At 43.3% G+C, this 22,472-nt stretch overlaps 1 protein-coding gene across 3 annotated transcripts in view; it reads right to left on the bottom strand.

Annotated features, from left to right (window-relative positions):
- Positions 1-22,472, bottom strand: part of LOC109528355 (collagen alpha-1(XVIII) chain-like) — a 28,007-nt gene that overhangs the window by 3,533 nt on the left and 2,002 nt on the right. The window contains exons 1-34 of one of the 3 annotated variants that reach the window (XM_019890797.1): positions 16,388-17,359; positions 10,726-11,267; positions 9,462-9,545; positions 9,328-9,387; positions 9,138-9,213; positions 8,023-8,153; positions 7,919-7,936; positions 7,614-7,802; positions 7,505-7,531; positions 7,365-7,427; positions 7,206-7,289; positions 7,091-7,141; positions 6,696-6,836; positions 6,532-6,585; positions 6,412-6,456; positions 5,396-5,527; positions 5,138-5,203; positions 5,033-5,059; positions 4,826-4,924; positions 4,671-4,706; positions 4,503-4,586; positions 4,207-4,242; positions 4,061-4,120; positions 3,298-3,375; positions 3,166-3,201; positions 3,015-3,068; positions 2,494-2,565; positions 2,362-2,412; positions 2,212-2,242; positions 2,081-2,134; positions 1,956-1,990; positions 1,740-1,865; positions 1,151-1,301; positions 1,006-1,070 (exon numbers count right to left, since the gene is read on the bottom strand). In XM_019890797.1, coding sequence (XP_019746356.1) covers positions 1,006-1,070; positions 1,151-1,301; positions 1,740-1,865; positions 1,956-1,990; positions 2,081-2,134; positions 2,212-2,242; positions 2,362-2,412; positions 2,494-2,565; positions 3,015-3,068; positions 3,166-3,201; positions 3,298-3,375; positions 4,061-4,120; positions 4,207-4,242; positions 4,503-4,586; positions 4,671-4,706; positions 4,826-4,924; positions 5,033-5,059; positions 5,138-5,203; positions 5,396-5,527; positions 6,412-6,456; positions 6,532-6,585; positions 6,696-6,836; positions 7,091-7,141; positions 7,206-7,289; positions 7,365-7,427; positions 7,505-7,531; positions 7,614-7,802; positions 7,919-7,936; positions 8,023-8,153; positions 9,138-9,213; positions 9,328-9,387; positions 9,462-9,545; positions 10,726-11,267; positions 16,388-17,219 — 3,690 coding nt within the window. In that variant the 5' untranslated portion in view covers positions 17,220-17,359. Of the gene's footprint in view, positions 1-1,005; positions 1,071-1,150; positions 1,302-1,739; positions 1,866-1,955; positions 1,991-2,080; positions 2,135-2,211; positions 2,243-2,361; positions 2,413-2,493; positions 2,566-3,014; positions 3,069-3,165; positions 3,202-3,297; positions 3,376-4,060; positions 4,121-4,206; positions 4,243-4,502; positions 4,587-4,670; positions 4,707-4,825; positions 4,925-5,032; positions 5,060-5,137; positions 5,204-5,395; positions 5,528-6,411; positions 6,457-6,531; positions 6,586-6,695; positions 6,837-7,090; positions 7,142-7,205; positions 7,290-7,364; positions 7,428-7,504; positions 7,532-7,613; positions 7,803-7,918; positions 7,937-8,022; positions 8,154-9,137; positions 9,214-9,327; positions 9,388-9,461; positions 9,546-10,725; positions 11,268-16,387; positions 17,360-22,472 lie in introns of those variants that run through there. The other 2 variants (XM_019890800.1, XM_019890799.1) reach the window with 2 other exon arrangements.

Raw genomic sequence — 22,472 nt, 5'->3', positions numbered from 1 at the left:
CTAACATGCTTTCCCAGTCCCCACTTGTTATGATAGTGGCAAGAAGAAACCAAAATGAAAATAAAAACCATCCTATTATCATGTTATATCTGGACAGAACAAAACTGAAAGAATTCCTTAAACCAACAACCACAGCACAATTTAAAATGTCCATCCATTTTCTATTGCACTTTTCCTGTTCAGAGTTGCATGGATCTGAAGCAAGGTTCCCTCTAATTCTCCATGTGTCTCAGCATTTACACAAACTCCCTGAGCATCCCTTGGTGAGCAACCTCAGAAAGCAGTAATACACCTGTTCAAAACCTGCGTTCATCACAAGTTACATGATGTAGATAAAAATCAAACCACCTACACATCAAAAGAGAATACATCATTAAATAGAGATTTGTGACAGGAAAATCAGCCCGAGTTTGTTACTTTCAATTAGCGCGCACACACACACACACACACACACACACACACACACACACACACACACACACACACACACACACACACACACACACACACCCTTTTCAGCATAATTCTCAATCAAGTCTGTATCAATATGCATTGTCCACTCATAAATAATGGAAAACATGTCATCTGATAAAATACAAAAAAATTATGGTCACCTGAAAGGGCCTCATTTAAGGGCTCTCAGTCAGTGTGTCCGCCTGCAACGACGCGTCAGTGCAGTGGTGGGTGTGAGTTGATGTGTGTCAATGTGCACCCTTGGTTATGCTACTGAAACTGAAGGGAAACGGGAATGGTGTGGTGTCCTGTTTGTAGATTCAGCTGGGGTGGAAATGAAGGAATGAGTGGAGAAATGTAATGTGTGTATATGGGGTGCGCCAGCATCACCATGTGCAGTGAGAGGATGAGAGAAGTGCGCAATTGCTCACGCACGCAGCTTAGAAGGAACATTGATCTGAAGCCTATTTCCAGCTAACTTCGGGCGAAAGGTGGGCTACTACTGGGATTGCAAAGTGACTCTTTTTTGAGTTCATTTTTTGATTTTCTCACCCCAGAAGAATATCCAGGTAGTCCTTGTGGTCCAGGTGGCCCAGGTGGTCCAGGAATACTGATCGCTGTTATTCAAGAGGCAAAGGGCCAATTTATGTCTATACTACTAATAGATTGAAATTGAAATGATTGTTATCCAACTTACTATGTGTGCCCCTGTGAGGTCCAGGGAAAGAGGGGATGCCAGGGGGTCCGGGTGGCCCTGGTGGTCCAGGGCGGCCATCATAGCCTCTTCCTGGTGGACCAGGTGGCCCCTGGGGACCCGGTGGGCCGGGAATGGAGTCCCCTCTGGGACCCTGGTGGTAAAATCGATGTTACGTCTACAAACCCATGTCAAGTAACACTTTTTGTGCCAGACGAATCATTTCAGAACTGCTATTTGTTATCAAAGATAGCTGTACAGTTTGTGCAGTGGGATCAAGAGAAAGACACCGACTGGTTTGCTTAAGTGTCCACACTGTTCAATTGATCATTTTTAAGGCACCTTTTGATTTGATTGTAATATGTCAGGAAATTCATCGAAATCACAAATACCGGTACTCTGTTTGGAGTGAATCAGATTTAACTTGACAGCTATGTGTTGAATAATATTGGATCCTGAGCTTTAGTGTGATTGACATAGGAAGGAGTGCGCTCTTGTTTTCTTTCTGATTTGATGATCTAAAATATTTTGTTTTATTGATCAACTGCAGGTATTTGTGAGCTTTGTTCCAACCACAGTAATATGATCTCACTGGAGGTCCAGGTACTCCCGGCGTGCCTACACCGCTTCCTCCATATCTTGGGTCGTAATATCCACCTCCCGGTTCGCCTTTCTCTCCTTTCAAACCCGAATTTCCCGGTTCACCCTTCAATTCATTCTAGACACAGAATCATTGTGACATTTCCAGCGTTAACGCTGCCTGTCAGAGCATTTTTGTGTTGACAAACATTCGACAAAGGAGCCTTACCTTAAGGGAATAAATGTCAAAGTTTGACCCGACACCTGAATCACAAGCAAGATATTCATCGTATAAACTTGTTCTTAACACAACAAGAGCATGGTTGAAGTCCAGCGCAAGCTAAGTTACAGTACCTGGTTGGCCAGGTATTCCTGGTGTCCCAGCGTCACCTTTCTCTCCTTTAATAGCTACAACAGGAAAATGGTGATTGTAAATCGAGACAAACCATTGATTCAGACAACAACTCAATGCGTCGTGCACTCACCTTGGGAATACCTGGAATACTCATCGTATCCCTAGAATGACAAAGGGACAGCATTTAGACGGAAATTAACAGTATCCTATTTGATGAAAATAAGACGACTTTGAAGGTGGTGAAGAATGCACCTACTTCAGCATTTACATCTTAACTTACTCTGGATGGTGGTCCAGGAGGTCCAGGTGGGCCTGGTGGACCTGGGGGTCCCTACATCAAAACGTGGTGTTTGCTTTAGTTGATACTGACCCAGTTCTCCCGAATCCCCCCATGAGAACAGAGTATACTCACGTAGTATGTGGTTCCAGACCCTCCGCCCGGCTCTCCTTTTTGTCCTTGAATGCCGTTTAGTCCTGGTCGACCCTACAGAGCAAAATGCATTCCACATTGACAGATGGTATCAAAGTATCTCACAAAAGTGAGTACACCCCTCACATTTTTGAAGTCTTTTGAGAGAGTGTGAGAGCGATAACGCCAAACTTAACACACCGGCTGCCCCATTCCCACTTGGAACCTTGTAATACTTAATGAGTCCCATGACACCTGGGAGGCAAAATAAATGGGCCCAATTTGTTTGTTTTTTTTCACTGTGTACTCACTTTTGTTGCCAGCAGTTTAGACATTAATAGCTTTGTGTTATTATCATTTTGAGAGAACAGTACATTTAAATGGCTACACAAGTACACAGACTCAAGATAATAAAAATATAGACATATAATAAAATATATGTGACAGTTGTCCTCACTTTTGTGAGATACTGTATTTTGAAGAATAAAAAAAATAATAATAATAAAAGTAGAATAACTACTCACTGGTCTACCTGGAAGCCCAATTTCTCCTTTTTGACCTGGAGGGCCATAAGAGCCCTGCAGAGAAAAAGATTACAGGGTTGTGCCACTCAAAAACTGCCAAAGCCATTCGGTAACAATGTGTACAGTGAGTGTGTATAAACGGTGTACATACTGGGGGTCCAGCTGGGCCCGGGGGTCCTATATCTCCCTGCGGACAGAACAAAGAGTGATGTTAACATCACGTAGCCCTATATGAATGCATTGCTAGTTAATGTAAAAGAAGAAAACATGATGTCATAATTACCGGTTTCCCTGTCAGGCCCCCCAGGTACAAAGGTCGCCCATCTTGACCCATGATGAGACCCGGCTCTCCTTTTTCCCCCTGAACAAATGACATGTATCCTTATACTTACAGAACACACTACTCACGAAAAAAAAAGTTTGGAATATTGGTTTTTGCAGGGGAAATTGCAGGATTAACCTAAAATGCAATACGTTTTATAGGTGAACTTCATTTGCTTTCTTTCAACTTTTGAATGCACATGCTCAAGAAGTCAATGTTTCAGTGCTTTTTCTTCGCACAAACAGCTGAACACCAACATTGACAACAGGTGTTTGGTTCAAGAATGGACCAATACATTTCCTCATTTCATTAGTAGTGGAATATAAATGTCCCTCTTCATCATGCTGTCTACATACTGACTTCATGAGACTGAGACAACCCGAAACAAATGATCAACAGAACAAGGCTGGAAACAGGAAGTGGCCAATGAGCCTCGAGTGTCACAGGGTGTCATCAGTCGGTTGCAACGGGAAGACCGGAAAAGTCACGGAAAGGCATACAATTGGACGTCCTTGGAAATTTTTATGCATCAAACACCTGTTGTGAATTGTGCTGTTCATCAGGTTGTGCAAAAAGTACAAAAACAACGGAAAGTTGGATGAGCATTCAAAGAAGATGAAATTCAGTTCACCTGGAAAGATTATAGCGCATTTTAAGTTCATCCTGAAATTGTACCTGAAAGCGCCATCTCTCTTTCCTTTTAATTTAGGGTGGATCGGCTTACCTTATGGGCATGCCCTGGAAGACCCGTGTCGCCTTTTTCTCCTTTAGGTCCGATTGGCCCCTAAAATGAACCAAGACACCAAACATTTATCTCTGTTTTTTTTTTTTACATCTGACATCCTCTCCCGTGATTGCAGGTTAACTCACGGGAAATCCATCTTGGCCCGGAAGTCCTGCTCCCGTCTGACAGAAAAACAGAAAGAAAAAGTTGCAAACGCATGGTGACCTTGTCATATTGTTTCTCGGTCAACAGCTGCATCCACTCACCTGCAAACTTGCGCCCCAATAAAGGCTGTCATACTACAGCGAGGCATAGTTGGGTTAGTGCGTATGATGGTGAACCAACACTGAGGCAAAGGCGTGGTGGTTAGTGAGAGAGGTTAGATGGTGCCACCGGGTTAATGATGTGTTGCCGTGCGATTACACTTTGACTATTGACTCACATCACCAGTCGAATAAATGATGCGGCCTGGAGGTCCTGGAGGCCCCGGAGGTCCAGGTTGCACTCCGTCACGGCCTGGCAGACCCTGTGATGTCAACCAAAATATGGAACATTTATATCTTTATGTGCTGCTTAGAATCTGTTGCAAAATATTTCATTGATGACTTACTTGTTCGCCCTTGTCTCCTCTGTCTCCCTTCGGCCCCTGAATTGAAACAATGAAATAGTAATTCGTTGATTTCACTCAATCTTTATGATTTAGTTGTCTTGTGCTCCTTTCAACTAAAGCACAAAAAAAAAAATGGAATTCATCTGCAAGCTTACCAAATGTCCGGGAAAGCCATCCAAACCTGGAATTCCAGGCGCACCTCTTGGTCCCTCCGCTCCTTTGTCGCCATTGGTTCCGGGTAAACCTGGTCTACCCTAAAAATCCAAACAGTTGAACTGGGGATTTGTACAACTCATCAAGCAAATTTATAAAAGAGCTTCACAACTAAGCTGAGAGTGAAAAGAGATGAGACAATGGCTTACCGGCAGACCTGCAATACCTGGAGGACCCTGGAAAACATGACACAATCCACATTTAGTGGCGCTGCTTTTGGAGTAAGGCGACTGGCGTGAGGCGTGATGCAATACCTGTGGACCTGGTGGGCCACTAACTCCTGGTGAGCCAACATTTGTCTCAAAGCCCTCCCGGTCAGCCTGTACAAGTGGATCAATACCACAGTACCTTTTTGAATGCATTCCGAAATTGACGAGTCACTCTTTTTACACTTATGAAAATAAAATTGCATGAAGTTGCCCAAAATAGTGGGGCAAACTCATTTTCTGATTGTCAGGTTACTGTTTTTAATAGACAAAATGACAAAGTGAGAATGTTGAGCCTATACTCACAAAGCCAAAGGGGGATGACGGCCCTGGTGGCCCTGGACGTCCTGGAGGTCCGGGTGGGCCCATCGGACCCGGAAGCCCTGCTAGCCCAGTCTGTCCTGGTGATCCTGGCAGTCCCGGGTCACCGCGAGAACCCTGGAATAAACATGTGTTACTCATATCCTGTTAGACAGGTAGACTAGTCACAAAAAGTTGGAGGTATTCGGATTTAGGAGCGTATTACAGGTTGAACTTAGAATGCAGTATAACCTTTGTAAGTGAACTTTTGAATGCAGATGCCCAACTGTTCAGTGTTTGACTATTTTTTGCACAATTTTCTAATCTAAAAGAAGGAACAGATCAGCATGTATGATGCATGAATCAACCAATGTATTTCCAAGGACGTCCACTTTGCCTTTCTTTGCACCGTTTAGTGCTTTATTCGGTTTACTGTTTTTTTTTTTTTAATGTTTTCAATTTGTTGTTTCAATTGCTTTTTTATGTCTGATTTTTACTTTATACATAACGTTTCTGTGACTCTTCTAGGCTCTGCGTATTTCTGCTGCACCCTGCTGATGACGCTGTGAAATTCACAGCTAGGTGGCGACTTCTGGTTTAAGATGGTGTCATAATGTCAACATGTGTACAGCATGAGGAAGACGACTGAAAATTCATGAGTCCATTCATGGATCAAACTCCTGTTGTGAATTTTGCCATGAAGCTCCTTGTTACAGAACAGCAAGTTGTGCAAAAAGAAACTATGAGTAGTTGGACATGTGGATTCACAAGTTGAGAGAAGGTCAAATGAAGTTCAGCTGGAAAATCTTTTGGGTTCATCCTAAAATTTTAGCCCAAATCCCAATATCCCTAACTTTATTCACCCCGGGAGGGATTTATTGAAATGAGAAAAAGAGACGAAACCACCAGAGAGACCCGCCTATCTGCAAAGGATGATCCTCCGTCAAAGGAATCTCTTCAGCGGTACTATATATTATTTATTTATTCTAGACATCAAAAGACTGCAATTTTTGATTACCCACCTTCTCTCCGGCCCCTCCATGAGTGTTGAGCTCCCCACTGTCGCCCTTTGGAGACCATGTGGAATATGTTCAGATTACAAGACTGAAAGTGCCCACACGCTTGCCTTATTTGAATCTAACCTTCTCTCCTTTGAGCCCAGGCTGACCTGGAAAACCACTCAGACCAGGAGAACCCTGAAACAGCACACAGGATTAAACAGCTGCAAAAAGTGGAGCTCAAACACATCACCCTGCCAAGATAACCTGAATTGATTCTGGGTTAGAAAGCACAGGTAGCTACATACTGGTAGACCTGGGGCTCCAGGTCTTCCAGGTTGTCCAGGAGGTCCAAAGGCAACTGGACCATTGGATCCAAATTCAACTGATGTACCAGGGACCCCAGGTGGGCCTGGAGGGCCTGGGGGGCCTGGAGGACCAACAAGACCCTGAAACAACAAACAACAAGAGGATCAATTCGCAAATTCTTCCACATCCTATGATTTAGGCTGCACTCCCACTGGTCCAATTTTTTGCTACTGTGATTCGGCAAGCCCCCCATTGTGAATGGCCAACGGTGATATGTACTCATACTAGTAAAAGAAAACTGGATTTTGAAGTAAATGTGAAGTCAAGCATGCCCAAGCCTGGTATAAATTGGCCAGTGTGAGTGCACCCAGAGAATGACAACGCCTCAGCATACCCGGATCTTCTCCCATTCTGGGAATCCCGAGCCCTCCATGTCAACAAATGTCTGTGGAAGAACACAATCAAATATAACAAGATCGTTGTGATGGTGAAATGTGTGTAAGGCATACTGGATGATTTCCAGATCTGGGTCCCGGAGGTCCTGGGAGCCCTGGGGGACCTCTGGGTCCAGGTTGTCCTTCGCCCCGCTCACCCTGAGGTTCAGAGGTCAAAAATTCAATGTTGTGTGATAACATAAAAGTTCAACTGTAACTCAAATGTAACTGAACCTTTTCCCCTTTAGCACCAGAGATTCCCGGCGTTCCTGGGAAACCTTGCGGCCCTGCAGGACCCTGAAAAAAACAATTACATTTACTCTGTCAATGTCTGTTTGTGCCGACATCTATTGAAATGCACTGCACACACTCACAGTTTTTCCATCCTCTCCCGGGTCCCCCTGCAACATCATTTACAACCAATGAGCTGCATTTATGAAATAATAAAAGCCGATATTCATCATATTTCTTGAATTCTCTCACAGGCTCTCCGTTAGCTCCCGGTGGACCAGGCAATCCATCCCGGCCCGGCGATCCAGGGGGTCCAGGCACATGCTGCATTTTGGCCCCATCCCCAAAAGGGACCATCTCAGCTGCAGGTCCAGGGGGCCCAGGTGGACCTGGGAGGCCCTGAGCACCACGCTCTCCTTTACTTCCAAAGGCTGTACTACCCTGTTGATGCAGAGTAAAAAAATACTGTATATGTCTCTTTATTTCATTTTTCTCATTCCTCCATTAAAAAAAAAAAAAAAAAAAGAACGTAAGAACATAGGGCAACGACCACAGACCTTGTCTCCCTTTTCTCCCTAACAAGACACAGAGTTTGATACAGTTACTGTATAGTAATGGATATATGCGTAAGATAATAAACATGCATATTGCAAAATTCCACCTTCTGTCCGCCAGCTCCAGCTTGTGAGGAGAAGCCTGAACCAGGGTCTCCCTTTGGCCCTGCATAGCCTCTGTCCCCTCGGGTGCCTTTCTCTCCTCTGTCACCTTTCTCTCCTTTGGCCCCACTTAAACCTGAAAGATGAGTAACAGTGCGCAATATTATGCATGCATATTATGCATATCAACAGCCTCAGATGCTGTACCTGTTGGGTGTATCGTATACGTTTCTGTCAAAAATATTACCAGCCTTGTGCATATTTTACCATAATTACAGAATTAGACTAGTTTTTTTTTTATTCTTTTTTTTAACTCACCTCACACAAACATGCAAAATCTCAATCTGCTTTTTTTAAATTAATTAATTTGTTGTTTCAATTACCGTATTTTCCATACTTTAAGGCATTTCGGCATATAAGGCGTACCTTCAATGAATGGCCTATTTTAAAACTGTTTTCATATGTAGGGCCCACCGCTAAAGAGAATACAATACAATACAATACAGCTTTATTTATATCGCACTTTCACGACCGCTGCAGCGATAACAAAGCGCTTCGCAGAATATTTAAAATACTGTACTACATCCAAGAAATCAGAACATTGATCCATATAGAAGGCGCATCGGATTATAAAGCACACTGTCAGCTTTTGAGAGAATTGAATGCTTTTAAGTGCGCCTCATAGTGCGGAAAATAAGGTCGGTTTTCCAGAATTTTATCTTGAACTTCTCATCAATACTGTTTTTGTATTTGTTTATGCATAGATGTTTGTTTCTACATTATTAATACGAGTATATGTGTGTGTCAATATTGCTGCTGTGACAATTCGATTTTATGGGATGAAGAAAGACTGGCTCCACTTCTGAGGTAAACTAATAGGATGAGAGACACAGAGAGAGAGCGAGAGAGAGATAAAGAATTACTTTATCCGAGAGAATACCCAAGTAGTGTTACATTCTCAATAATTATTACCTTGTCAGTAACCGTGCAAAACAAATTGTCATATAACTGAGCAATTCCTCTCATAACCCCACAATTTAAACAATTGAAGTGGTGCAACAGTGTCAACAGGGGGAGGCATTTCACCACTTATCTGGTTTGCAAACAAGCTAAAAATGACCTGTTTCCTTCAGTCTGCTTCCTTTCGAGGCGATCAGTGGAGGCTCAGGCACTGGCCTGATGGATGCAGGAGTGGTCTGGTGGTAGAATAGGAGGCGATCAAATCTGTTCAACCCTTCAACTCTCTTACTTACTGTGCATCAAATAACAAAGATTTTAAAACAGTATTGTTCACCAACGGGCTGACTGACCTTCACTTTGCCTCCTGTCTCCCTCCTGCTGCCATCACCGCTGCCAAAGTCGCCAGAGGCCTGTGAGACAAGCAGGTGGCATTTAAGCGCCCAGACGTCAGATCTCACCAGGGGGAAACGCTTGGAATACTCACAACATCAGAGTCGTCGTCGATGTCGTCACACAAACGCTCGGCTGCCTGAGAGTTTCCCACCAGCTTCAGCTCAGCGATAGCACCCTAAAGGGGGAGTGTCAGTGAAAGGTCGGTGATCATAGAAAGAGAGGAAAAATAAATAAGGAGCAAATGTTAAATAAACAAAAAAACAAAACAAAACTGTGTCATTCATCTCAAGTGCATTTTTATATTGTTTTATAAAAAAAATGGGCTTTCCAACTAAATCTAGTCTCACACCACTCAAAACTAATCAAAAGCAATACTTGTACTCAAATCACATTTCCATTTAAAAACCAACGGTTTTCGTGATTCATAGTTGCTGTTCATACTGTACACTGGAAGGATGGGTCACAATTTTACAGACTGCATTTTGGATTTTGGAAGGAAACAGAAAAAGCAAACAAAAAAGAAGCAAGGACATAAGAAAGACATGAGAATGAAAGCATGGAGGCATGGAAGAGGAAATTAGAAAGGAGTCAGTGATGTAAAGTCTTGGAACTGGGGACAAAACGATGGTCAAGCACTCAGCACGGCTCCCTCACATTTCTGGGTTCCAATCGCCGCTCAGGAAGAAAGAATGTCGTTAAGAATAGAAGAAGGAAAAAGAAGGAAGAAGGGAGGTCAGAAAGGACCAAAAAGAATCAATGAAAGGAAAAAATTACAAGGGAAAAAGAACAAATGGGAAAAAAACAATCGTCAAAGTAGTCAACGGTTGTGATACTAACCAGTCCTTTTCAAATATTTTTATTTATTAATATTATTATTTTTATTTTTATTTTTTTTGCTGTACTCAAAAAAGTGTAATTGCACACCCACTACAATAGGTGACATTCTCATTGTCAGAGAGCACACAAGGAATATTAGCTCCTTTGCAGAGGTCTACTGACAAACAATTTCAAAGGCAAATGATAATATTTATAGTCACAGCAGCGAGTTGGGCGACACAAAATATTTCTTAAAGGGGTGCTTAACAAAAAATATTGAGAAGCACTGTAATAAACTATAATTTAACTTAGTGTTAATGCATAAGTAAAATTTTGATTTGGTCAAATCAAATCAAAATCATAAATATAATTTAAGACTGACTCATAACTACAGCTGTAATAAATGTTTTTGTTGTTCCAGAGTATAATTTTTTTATCCCCAGAGTACATTGAGCTAATCAAGAAACATAAGATAAGATATATCATTCAGACTTTTGGAGGTACACGCTCCATGAACATGTGAAATGTGGCATGCTAACCTGGAACTTGTCCTGGTCAGCCCCCCCTGCCTGAGCAACAAAGATCCCGGCCCCTGCGTCAAGGTCCATGGGGTCCGGAGAACGCTCAAACTTCACCACCCGTGGCACTGCCTCACAGTCCTGGTAGAAGGTCACCTGCTCCTCAAAGATAGCCAGCGAGAAGCGGGTCCATTTGTCCACCAGGCTCGGCACGTCGAAGCTCGCGGCCTCGTACGACGCCTCGGAATCAGGCTCGGTGTAGAAAAACTGCACTCTCTGGCGACCCGACTGCACGGCGCTGAGCTTAACGGCCACATACATAAGCCTCTGGGGCCCATCGGTGATGGAGAAGAGGACGGAGGCGGCTGATGTGGATGGCTTGATGTGAAAGAGGAGGGAGAAGTGGCGGTAGAACGGGTTGGGCACGTGGGCCAGAGCCGGCTGGCCCGACACGGCGGCAGAGGTGAAGATGTAGGCCGGGGCACCGCCTGGCCCCGAGATCCGACCAATCTCATCGGGTGGCGGATCTCCGATTAGTTGGAGCAGAGACAAACTGCTCTGCTCTGCAGGGAAGGAAGAGACAGACTGTTAGAATTGAACCCACAACTTCTGAACTGTGAGGCAGATGCGCTAACCACTTTTCCACCGCAGGGGAAAAAAAAATCGATTGACACACACTCATTTCTATCCGGGAATACAACAGCATTCAAATGTTGTCTTCCTTCGTCCTCATTTCTGACTGCATTTTTGTCCATTCTTGACTACACAAACATGAAACAAACAGCAACAAGTGTGTGGTCGAAAATGACTGGGCCAGATTACCGGAAAAAAGCTGGTATTACAGTTCACATCGAACAAAATTATCTCGAGGCCAACAAGTCAAAATCTCACAAGGCATCACAAGGGAGGAGGCTCTTGGGCCTAGCAGTTGCTTCCATTGGTGAGAGGGAAGAGCCTGTGTGGCAGATTCATGAGAGAAACTGAAAAAAATGGTGTGCTTTAAGGGGGTCAGGGAGGCCACTTGTGTCCGAGTGATGTAAGAGCATCATGTGTTCAGTTGCAGAGGGAATCCATATCTCACTTAAGAAAACAAAATGGGGGCAAACTCGACATCACATTTTCATAAGTGAAGAGTGAAGTCAATATTGAGCACCAACTGCAGAGTAGCACAATGGAGCACAAACAAGCGTTCATCCGGAAAATGTTTTCACACACTCATCACATCTTCGGTGCAGGCTATTTTCCAACGGGATGTGGAACAAGGTATGCGGGGTGGTCTGCTCAATTCTCCCAATGGTAGCACCTGCTTTCCTGCTTCAGGTTCCTGTGGTGCCGACACAGCTCCCGCAGCTGCTGTCTGAAATGAGCTGAATGAATGAACGTTTGAGTACCGCTTGAACAGCTTGCATTTAAGAGTGCTGAAAGTTTAATGTCGAAGCACATCTGGATGTGGTCCAGGCCACTGATTCCCTCAGAGGCCTCTGAACATCAGCATGTCTGTGTAATATTGTGCAATACAAGACCACTTGAAGCACAGTTACACACTTTGTTAGGGTTTGCAATGCCTCCGGCCTTTATACAAAGGGCAACTCACTCAGTGGTACTCACTGGTTACTGTTACTGTGCTTGAAACGGGAACCATAAAGCACGATGGCAGCAGACTTGGACAAGTGAGATATTCCCCATCCGGGGCTTTCAACAATATTTTCTTCAATATTTTTTTTAATATTGTTTTGTACTTGCAGGACACATTGCGAGATCAGTTGTGGTCATCAATAGTGATAATTTTTAGGTCATTGCTACCACTACAGCATGCGGTTAACTATCTAGCTATACTGTACCAACATGCCGAAAATATGTCAAATTACAGAACAAGTTGGTGCCCTTTTTTAAATTCCCAATTGTTATGTATTTCGGGTTATTCCAACTACCATAATACATTGAAACATAAAGCATTGTGGGTATATAGATAGAGAATAACGAGTAATATTAACTGGTGCACAAATGTCTGCCATGTAGCGTGAGCCACAGACTCAATAACATACTGCCGTGTTTAATAAATAGTTGACTGTCCTTGATGAGTCTCTGCTATGTGCTACACACTCACACAACACCAAGTGAGGTCGTGACGTATTATATGAGCCCGCTGCTGGTTCGCGGAGTCCGGAAGCCTGTTAGGTCGCAAACTAGCTCGTCACTAGAGCCTCTATGTGACAACTCGGCCATATAATCCAGCCACAGCAGTCTTTAAGCAGAAATATTTCCGGAGCCCACACAGAAAGGGATATGAAAAATACTAGACTTATGAACATATTTCATTGACAGTTGAGTTGGGCATGCACATTCAGTAGACACGCCTCCAGCTTCTGAGAGCTGAGAGAAGGGCTTGACTTTTCATGATATACTGTATGTAATAAAAGACCGCAAGTATTTTCTTTGTGTTGACAAGTTCTTCTTTTTTTAAGAAGGAGTTTCTGAACTTTTAGTTAAATACTGAGTGCGAGTACTTTTTCCACCTCTGGTGTTACTGGTGGCAGTCATTCAAATTAAACAGGGGTCCTCATATTCCAGATGGAAGCTGGTATGACATGCACAAATGGTAAACCATCACAACATACACCCGGATGCTCCCTGCTGGCTTAATTCCGTGAAACAACAACATTGTGTATATTTCCCAGCAAACAAAGTGACCTCATGTTCCTGCAGATTACATGAGGACCACATTTCAGTAATTCAGCGCCTGTGGAACAACTGGCAGCAGAGCAGGGAGATGGATGGATGGGCAGATGGAGGCGGAGGAAGGAAATGCTTGTCAGATGTGCATGGGAAAGCAGATCGCAGGGGACCAGAAGCGCATAGGACCCGATACGGCTGACGGTGGAACTAATGCGTTTCAGCAGGGGCAAAGGAAATGAACTCCAACAAAAGTTTTAGTATACACCCACACACAACAGCTACTGTATCTTATCGGCTTGATCCCAAAGTTTGATAAGCGGCCAAAGAACCAAATAAGGGACATTGGCAATACATGAACATCTAATGTTCTGTTAGACAGGCTGATCCACATGAACACGCCTCCAGGGACCTAACCAAGTAGATTTGGCACATCTTGGGGGATTATCTACCAAAATGAAACAGCTGAGACACCCGTCAAATGTTCATGTTTGAAGAACTTGAGAGCGAATTAAAATCGACTGATGGAGGATCAGTGAGCTGAGATGTGCAAGATTTGAACACAATTTGTCGTTTTACTCCAAGCACAATACTGTACTTGGAAACAAAGGCAACCCTGAAGATTTTACATGGTTGGCTGGATGCCTGCAAAATATCCAAATGGTCTCCACGATTGAAAAAGCCCAAAATGTAATTGAAAAGTGAGCTCCTGCATATTTTGGGGAATCTGCGCGCTGTGCAACGAGGGTGATTTTGGCATAAATGTCCCTTTCACACACTTACTGACTGCTTTTCTTCTTCTTCTTTAATTACGACGAGTCATTGGTTTGGTAGGGTGGGCAACTGCCCGTGATCTTTGCACCTCTAGCGGGCCATTTAGGAGGCCCCGTCTCGTCCCAATCACAAAGATCCCTTGTTACAAGCCATGACGCTGTCGCCCTCCCTCCCACACAGAGGACGCCTTTTCCCACCCAAAATGCCATCATAAATGCCACCCGCTGCCACCTCTCCTGTCACAAATACCCCGATTGTTCCCTTTTTTGGTGACAGACTATGCCGAAACCCTGCTCGTCTAGAAAGACCCACACGATATTCCAAAATGGAGAAACAAAATGTCGTGGATAACTCGCTCCATGGGTGACAATCGAAACGGAACAATGCTCATCAACAGTGAGCTTCAAAGGCTCCAAAAAGTCAAAACCTTCAGTTTTGCTGCAAGCACTTGATGAATAAGCAAAGAAGAAAACGTTTTTAGTGCAGTTCTGATGGAAATATACCCAGAAAGTGTTCTCAAAATGGACATCTTACATTAAGGCAATGGGTTAGAAGTACATTTTCTGAAATGCAAACTTGTAAAGTGGGCTTGTGTAGAGAACGTGCAACAGTGACAACTGCATGCAGCAGCAGGGAGGCTTTTACGAAACAACACAAGGCTGTTTATGAGTCAGCCTGCAAACCAAACAAACGTTACTCACTAAAAGTTTGAGCCAGTGGGCTTTCAGGATGATCTGAAAATGTATCATAAGTGTCGCCATGCAAAATGTGTTTGACCTTAACTGAACTTTAGAACGCGGCATGGTGGTCGAGTGGTTAGCACACAGGTGTCAAACTCAAGGCCCCGGGGCCAGATCTGGCCCGCCATATCATTTTGTGTGGCCTGTGGGGGGAAAATAAAGCATGTCAACTTTTCCATGATGCTTGCTAAAGTCTGAACCAAACTTTTTAATTGTCATATGTAATATATCAATACCTAGAGATATTGCAAGCATTGTCTCATTACGTACTTATTACATTAACGTAAACAATGGCTGAACTAACCATTATTTTTGACGTCTGATTTCAAAAGTAGTTATCCACCGATTTGTTGTGCACTGGAAATGTAATGTGTGGAGGTGATCAAACATTGATACAGTTTCTCAAAATTCATAAGTCATAGGTCATAATGGCCCGCTCAGGTAAACCGTAACTACAATGTGGCCCACGACAAAAATGAGTTTGACACCCTTGGAGCACATCCGCCTCACGGTGCAGAGGTGCAGGGTTCGATTGCAGGCTTCCTGTGTGGAGTTTGCATGCTCTCCGCGTGCCTGCATGGGTTTTCTCCGGGTAATTCAGTTTCCTCCCACATTCCAAAATCATGCATCGCAGGCTAATGGAACCTTCTAAATTGTGATTGTGAGCGCAAATGGTTGTTCATATATGTGTGCCCTGCGAATGGCTGGAAACCAGTTCGGGGTGCACCCCGCCTACTGCAACACACCCTTGTGAGGATAAGTGGCTTAGAAGATGGATGAACTATAGAACTGTTCAATGTTTCAATTGTTTTTGCAAAACTTGACCTTGCTGTTTTCTAACAAGGAGCCTAACGGCAAAATTTCATACAAAATTCTCTTCATAGAGCTGTTCGCATTTTGACTTCATGAGAGCAAGGCAACAACAAACAACTGATCAACATTGCTTCAAACAGTAAGTGGCCACTGTGTCACTGAATATCATCAGCATTTTGCAACAATATAGACAAAGACTGGAAGAGTCACAGAAAGACATAGAAATGGATGTCCTTAGAATTTAAAAAATATGTTATGCCATTTTGGAGAACAGGAAGTCGGGCAAAAGATGTATTGAAACACTGGACAAAAAAAAGCCAAATTAAGGGTCAAATTAAGTTAACCTGCAAAAGTTACAACACATTTTAGGTTCATCCTGAAACTTCCCCCAAAAGCGAAATAATGAAATATTTTGTGAGTAGTGCACTTCAGTTTATACTCAGTGAAAATCAGTCTACAGCACTGATGTAAAATTGTGAGCAATGAAAGCATCATCACCAGGAAGATCCAAGTAAGGTGGCTTAGTGACCCGTGGCATCGACAAGGTGCAAAAAAGTTCAGCTGTTGCATCATCAAAGCAGCTAAAAACATGCAAAGTCACGCGTTAAGCCTAAAAAGCAACAATGTGCACTCAAGCACATGCAACAAAACAACACAGCACATTGGGTGTGGTTCAAGGTTACCTTCAGAGTAACTAATAGCCACACACGCAGGGCTCCCCGGCTCCTGCGCGCCGACAGGCAGGAGGCCACACTTCACTGGACGGTCCGCACTGTCCAAAGATGCCCAGCAGCTGTCCTGCACTTGATGGCAAAAGCTGCGGCAGGGCAGAAGCAAGGGTGCCGAGGAGGACGAGGGGCACCTGGGCACCAGCAGGAGGCATAGGAACCACTCTATGCGCTGGTGACAGCCCGCCCGGGTCAGACTGGCCCACTCCCGCAATGCTGCCCCCACCTGCTCCACAGACGTGTGGTTGAAAAAATTAGGTAATGTGAAGAACTGTTGGCGTTTTCTGGAGCACATGTGCCATTCAGACGGCACGGGGAAACAAAGTGGATCAGAGCCAGTATCGAGAGTCCCGTTTTCCATACTCGTGAGGTTACTTGGAAGGATGACAGATTCTACACCAGATCCAAGATCTTGCCTGGACCCCGATCCAGATCCAGATGCATCATTTTCCCAAACTGCAGATCCTTCCACCTCCCTCCCCCCTCCCAAGCCATCAATATTACCCGTTATGTTAGGCTCAGCGCTGTCGACCTTCGGGGAACCTTGAGTAGTCCCGGGGCTGGTGGTCACATCCCATGCCTTGACCAAGTTACGGATTCCAGTTGCCACTTTGATGATTTCTTCTCCAACCCCCAACAAATCCTCATCCTCCTCATTCACGCTCTTAGCGCCACCCGTTGTTGCTGAGGCACTTGTTGGGGGCAGTGTGGTGGTTCGCGGGTCAGCGCGCCAGAACCAGGCCTCCAAGCCTCCAACACACAGAACCAGGAGCAGGATCCTCAACATGGTGCTCGCCGCCACACCAGTCCAAGGTCTGAGTGTGGTGTGCTGATACCTGCACCGTTCAAGTCAAGTTAGTCCAGAACAAAGATGTTAAAAAGTGCTACAGCTTGCAGATCTTCCCACTGGAAGGGCACAACCCCCTGACGAAAAAGCACTAAACATGGATAGAGGGGGATGCAAATCAGGAGGGAGGTGGGCTTTGACCATGGTCACTCACATCTCTCCTGGCGCTCCTAAAACTCCTCCTTTTCATATTCCTCTGCTCTTCGGCTTCATGGAGTGGTAACGGTTTAACTTTGCACACATTCAAAATCCACCTCAATGAATGTTGACCAAACATCATTAAACTCGAGAAAGCAATTTGTGCAGAAATGCTGTGGAATAAATTAAACTGCTGAAATGTAGAATGTGAGGACTGAACTTGGAATGCGTTAGAGTTTCGGGAATGGGAATAATTTCAAAGAGGTCCAGGATCCGCAGAACAGTTTGAAGGTGCATGGAATGGATTTTAATCGGTCACGAAATGTGGAAGTATAGAAGGTAAATACTATATGCTACAATATCATTTACATTTGAGAATATTATTGAGAGAGTTGGAGAATTGTCCTGTGGAAAGAAGAATAACGTGAATGTGGGAATTCATGGAATGTGGAAAAGTCCCAAGATGTTCTCTGGGTGAGCACAAGTTTTTGAAGCTGGAAAGTTGAAATTGTTCAAGAAATGTGGCGGTACGTGGTAAATACCGTATGCTATCATATCCTTGAAATGTGAGAAGGTTATAGTGAAAATGATGGCATGTGGGGATTTTTGGAAATGAGTATTGTTCCCAAGATGCTCGATATGTGGTGGAATTTGGAACTGGAAAATGTGGAGCTTTTCACTGAATGTCTCATACACTTGAATTGATTTTTGCTGAATGAAAATGAGGGATTCTGGGAAAAGTGGCTATTTTTGGAATGTGGAACGGATGTCATGACTGTTGTGACGATACATAATTTCCAAAAGTTGGAATGGTATGACCAGCTGAGAAATGGGAAAGGAGCAGAATGTCATAAAATGAGGAGAATAATAATACAATTTTGTTTTTTGTGTCAAATAACAAATGCTCGGATGTGAGCGGTGATGACTGATGAAAGATGAGAAAGTGAAGCTGCAAGAGGAAGGGATAGTGATGTGTGTGTGTGTGTGTGTGTGTGTGTGTGTGTGTGTGTGTGTGTGTGTGTGTGTGTGTGTGTGTGTGTGTGTGTGTGTGTGTGTGTGTGTGTGTGTGTGTGTACTGCATCGGGTGGATGGGGGTTGGGGGTGGGAAAAAGGGGTGGAAGTCTGATGGGATGTTCTCATCATCCACTCCCTCACAAGCCCGTTACCTCATTGCAGAAAATCCCTGGAGTGGTTTCCATTTCTAGGTTCTCACAGTGGACCGTTAAGGGAAGGATGCAAAGAGGGAACCCCCTCACCCCACCCACACACAGCCCTCCAGTGCCCCCATCTGCCAAGTTAGGACATCCAGCTGTTCCACATTCCGGCCCTCACATCTCCCACGCACATCATATTAGGAGACATTTTGCTAATCTGTGCGTTGTAAATCGGATAGATGAATTAGTATGAGCATCTGCAGCTCTGTGACCTGCGCAAAGTTACAAAGCCACCCGGGCTGCTCATTCCAATGACTCACTTGCATATACAACCACATAAGGTGAATTCCAGCAGAGTTTCACATCCTGCAGCTGCACATTTAACTCCAGAGGGAATATAAGTCCAGTGCTGACTTAAGATATGTGTTTCAATCTTTTCATGGCCACGCGCATCACCCAAAGCACTCATAAGTCATCTCACTGAATGGAAATAATTGAATGCCATTAAGTTCTGCCTATCTCTGCAAAAAAAAAAAAAAAACACAACAAATTTTTACATGCATTTTTAATAAGGAAAATAGAGCTCTTGAATATTCTACTACACATAAATATTTAGTGATAGCACAATAAAATAGAAGATCAAGAATAAAGCAGTTTGTCCATCATGATTAATTCACTGTAATTGTGTTCTACTTCTGGTGTTGCACCTTGGCCACATGAGGGCAGTATAATACAGACATACAGACAGTCACAACTCCTCACTAAGATGTAGTAATACTGTACTGTATTTAGCTGTTTTTAGCAAAGGCAGATACCTGAAAATATTGTTATATTGTCCATGTGCATGTATTGCTCTGCCGTTAGTGTACAAATTTTTGTTGCTTAGCCTGTCTATGGCGTTTTGTGTTGTTCTTAAACATAATTCTATTTGATTCATGTTCAATGTGATGGTAAACTTCAACTGGGAGTGGCATTTGTACCTTGAGGCCTGTTTTTGTAAGAATTGTTCACTAATTGTGGCTGTCAAACTGCTGCTTGTTGTGAGCTGATTCTACAAAGTTTTGTGTGATTCACAAATCTGATTCCATATCAAATTCTTATTTTTTGTTCGCACTTTAAGAGGTTTTATTGATTTTAATAAGTTTTGCTTTTTCTATTTTTGGAGCACAAATCTGATTCCATAAAAAATTTTTAAATCGTTTAACTGACAACTTGTATCTTGAAAAACTTAAGTTGATTGACTCATATCTCAAGGCACCGCTATACAGTACTGCATTAAACCTTGTATAGAGGTCTTGCCGAGCTTCCCAAAATCTTCTCAAGCTAGCAACGCCACTAAAAACATTCCTAAACACGAGAATGAATGGATTTACCAATTGGAACCAGCTTTTTGTAAAACTTCAAGGGCGACTGAGGACCATCTGCAATTTTTATGTTCATGCTTGAGACTAACACACAAGTGGCCAAACTGCATCTGTGTCACTGCACACAGCCAGCCCCAAATATGGTCCTGCCATAAACGCCTGCTAAATCACAATCAAAGTGCAGGCAGATCAAATAAAATAATATATTCCAGCCTGTGCTTTGCCCTTGAGGCAGCCATGATTTTAGTGGGTTTGTGTTTATGTGTGTTGGGTGTGTTACAAACACACTCAATAGTCCCCAGACAAGCGTTCCCAGCTTTAGAGAAATACTGCTGCGATGGTGATTGGTTGAGGTTTGGGGCGGGGGTTTAGATTTCGAGATTCCCCTGCCGGTAATTTAGCACAGATGACGGCTCTTCTCCCGTTACACACGCCGGCAGTCATTACCTCCCTTCTCACTACATTGTGGAACACACGTTAGAATGCATACCTTACTCACTTGCCCCCTATACAATACACATAAAGACACCATTTTGGGATGGGAAGAGTTTCATTTCTGCAAATTATCAGGCCATAACTTCGACAGCAGTACACCCGTTTGCCAACAGAGGGCAGCAGTACAACGTCTAAATATCCAACTCAAATCGAGCCGTTCAGAATAGCGAACAGGCCAGATACTAGTCGTGTACTTTCGGTTTGCAACTATCAGCTAGTTAAGGCTTCGTTTGAGAATTTAATGCGTAGGGTACATGTCCTAGTATGCACTTTGTTCACACTAGTAAGGTAATTTGGCACACTAGCAGACTTGTAGAATGACTATTTGTTTCGAGTAACATGTATTTTTCCCCGCGAAGCTTTACTAGTAAACTACTATGCTGCACTAGGAACACTACTAGGTCCAAATAGCAGGCATGTGTCACACACTGATACCCATCTTATCAAAGATTTTGAATAAATGCTGAAGCATCTTATGTCCTCACTAGTAAGACATCTCAGCATACTAGTACCAAGCAAATCGAAATGCTGAATCTGCTTTCCATGAAGCTGTTTTCACCTTTATTCAGCGCACCAGAAGAATAACTAAGCACTAGTAGATGAACTGTCTTTTACTAGTAACCTTCTTTTTCCCCTCATTAATTCTGCAGAAAACCAAGACAACTTCAGCGTTACTTTACGGGTAGGACCCTGCACGTTACTAGTGAGGCAAAATTACTAGTGGGCATTTTAGTGCTACCGGTGCAGGACAGTAGTTCAATAGTGAGGTTTAGTTGCATAACAGTAGCCCAAAAGCAACACCGGTAGTAGAGAAAATATTACTATGAGGACACTCTTTCGATTAGTGGGCTGAATTATCCTACTAGTGGAGATAGAGTGTATTAGTACATGACACGGTCAGAGTCCTTCTGACCACCGTCTGCATATCTATCTATCTATCTTTTAAAATACATCTTTGATCCGATTCTGCTGGTGAAATTTAGCATTTGAAGTAGCGTAATTCTCATCCAACCACAAAACTCAAGTTGAGCTTTTGAGTCAATGCTGTCGGAGAATTGCTCTTGTCACGTGCCTGGAATTCCTCACAACAAAGACTTGAAGTTGATGCCGTTGGGTACCTCAGCAGTAATCAACACCGCGAACATTCCTCTGCGTTTCATGTAAGACAAGCCGTGTTATGGCGCGCTCGTAACAGGCAACACGGTGAGTGAGTCAATGCCAGAGGAATTCAATGTTGATAAGACTACCTCTTGTCTTGTTTCATACACTTCCGATGTAGGGTGTATTACACTACATCATTGTGTTATTATATATGACTGTCAATAAAATTATATTACCCTTTTTGCACTGTCACTTGATGATTTATGGATTGTGTGAATTTGATAGATGATGAACATCTCGAAGCAACAGTTGGAGTACTCTACTTGGCCTCAAGAAATGGAACTGCTTTTCAATATCCATCTATCTATCTATCTATCTATCTATCTATCTATCTATCTATCTATATATATATATATATCTATATATATATATATATAGATACACACACACACACACACACACACACACACACACACACACACACATACATACATACACACACACACACACACACACACACACACACACACGTGACTCTCTAGTAAATGGATGGATTACTAACAGATCAATAGATTGTACAATTCATTTTTGGGGGGGGACAAGTGGAGAAACTTGGTGAACATCATCTCATTAAAAATAAGTCATTCATTCATTCATTAAAATTGAACTTGCTACCATTTGGGGTCCAGGTTGACATCTTAAATACTGTACTGTTACGAACTCAAAATATTTTTAACATGCCGTATAATCGTGTTTTCTTCTGTCCAAAAAAAAAAAAAAAGCAATGACAGATGCAGCAAACTGATGAAATCCAACATGGAGTATCCTGGTGGGGTCCAAGTAAGATGTGTCAACATAAGGCGGAGCGCTGCAATTACCTGGCAGAGACACTGATGGTTCACAAGGTTAATCACTCCATTTAACCTGCAAACAGCAGCTAC

Source organism: Hippocampus comes, unplaced genomic scaffold (assembly GCF_001891065.2).
Source record: "Hippocampus comes isolate QL1 unplaced genomic scaffold, H_comes_QL1_v1.1 scaffold174, whole genome shotgun sequence".
Lineage (NCBI taxonomy): Eukaryota > Metazoa > Chordata > Actinopteri > Syngnathiformes > Syngnathidae > Hippocampus > Hippocampus comes.
This window is presented reverse-complemented; position numbering and strand designations above follow the sequence as displayed.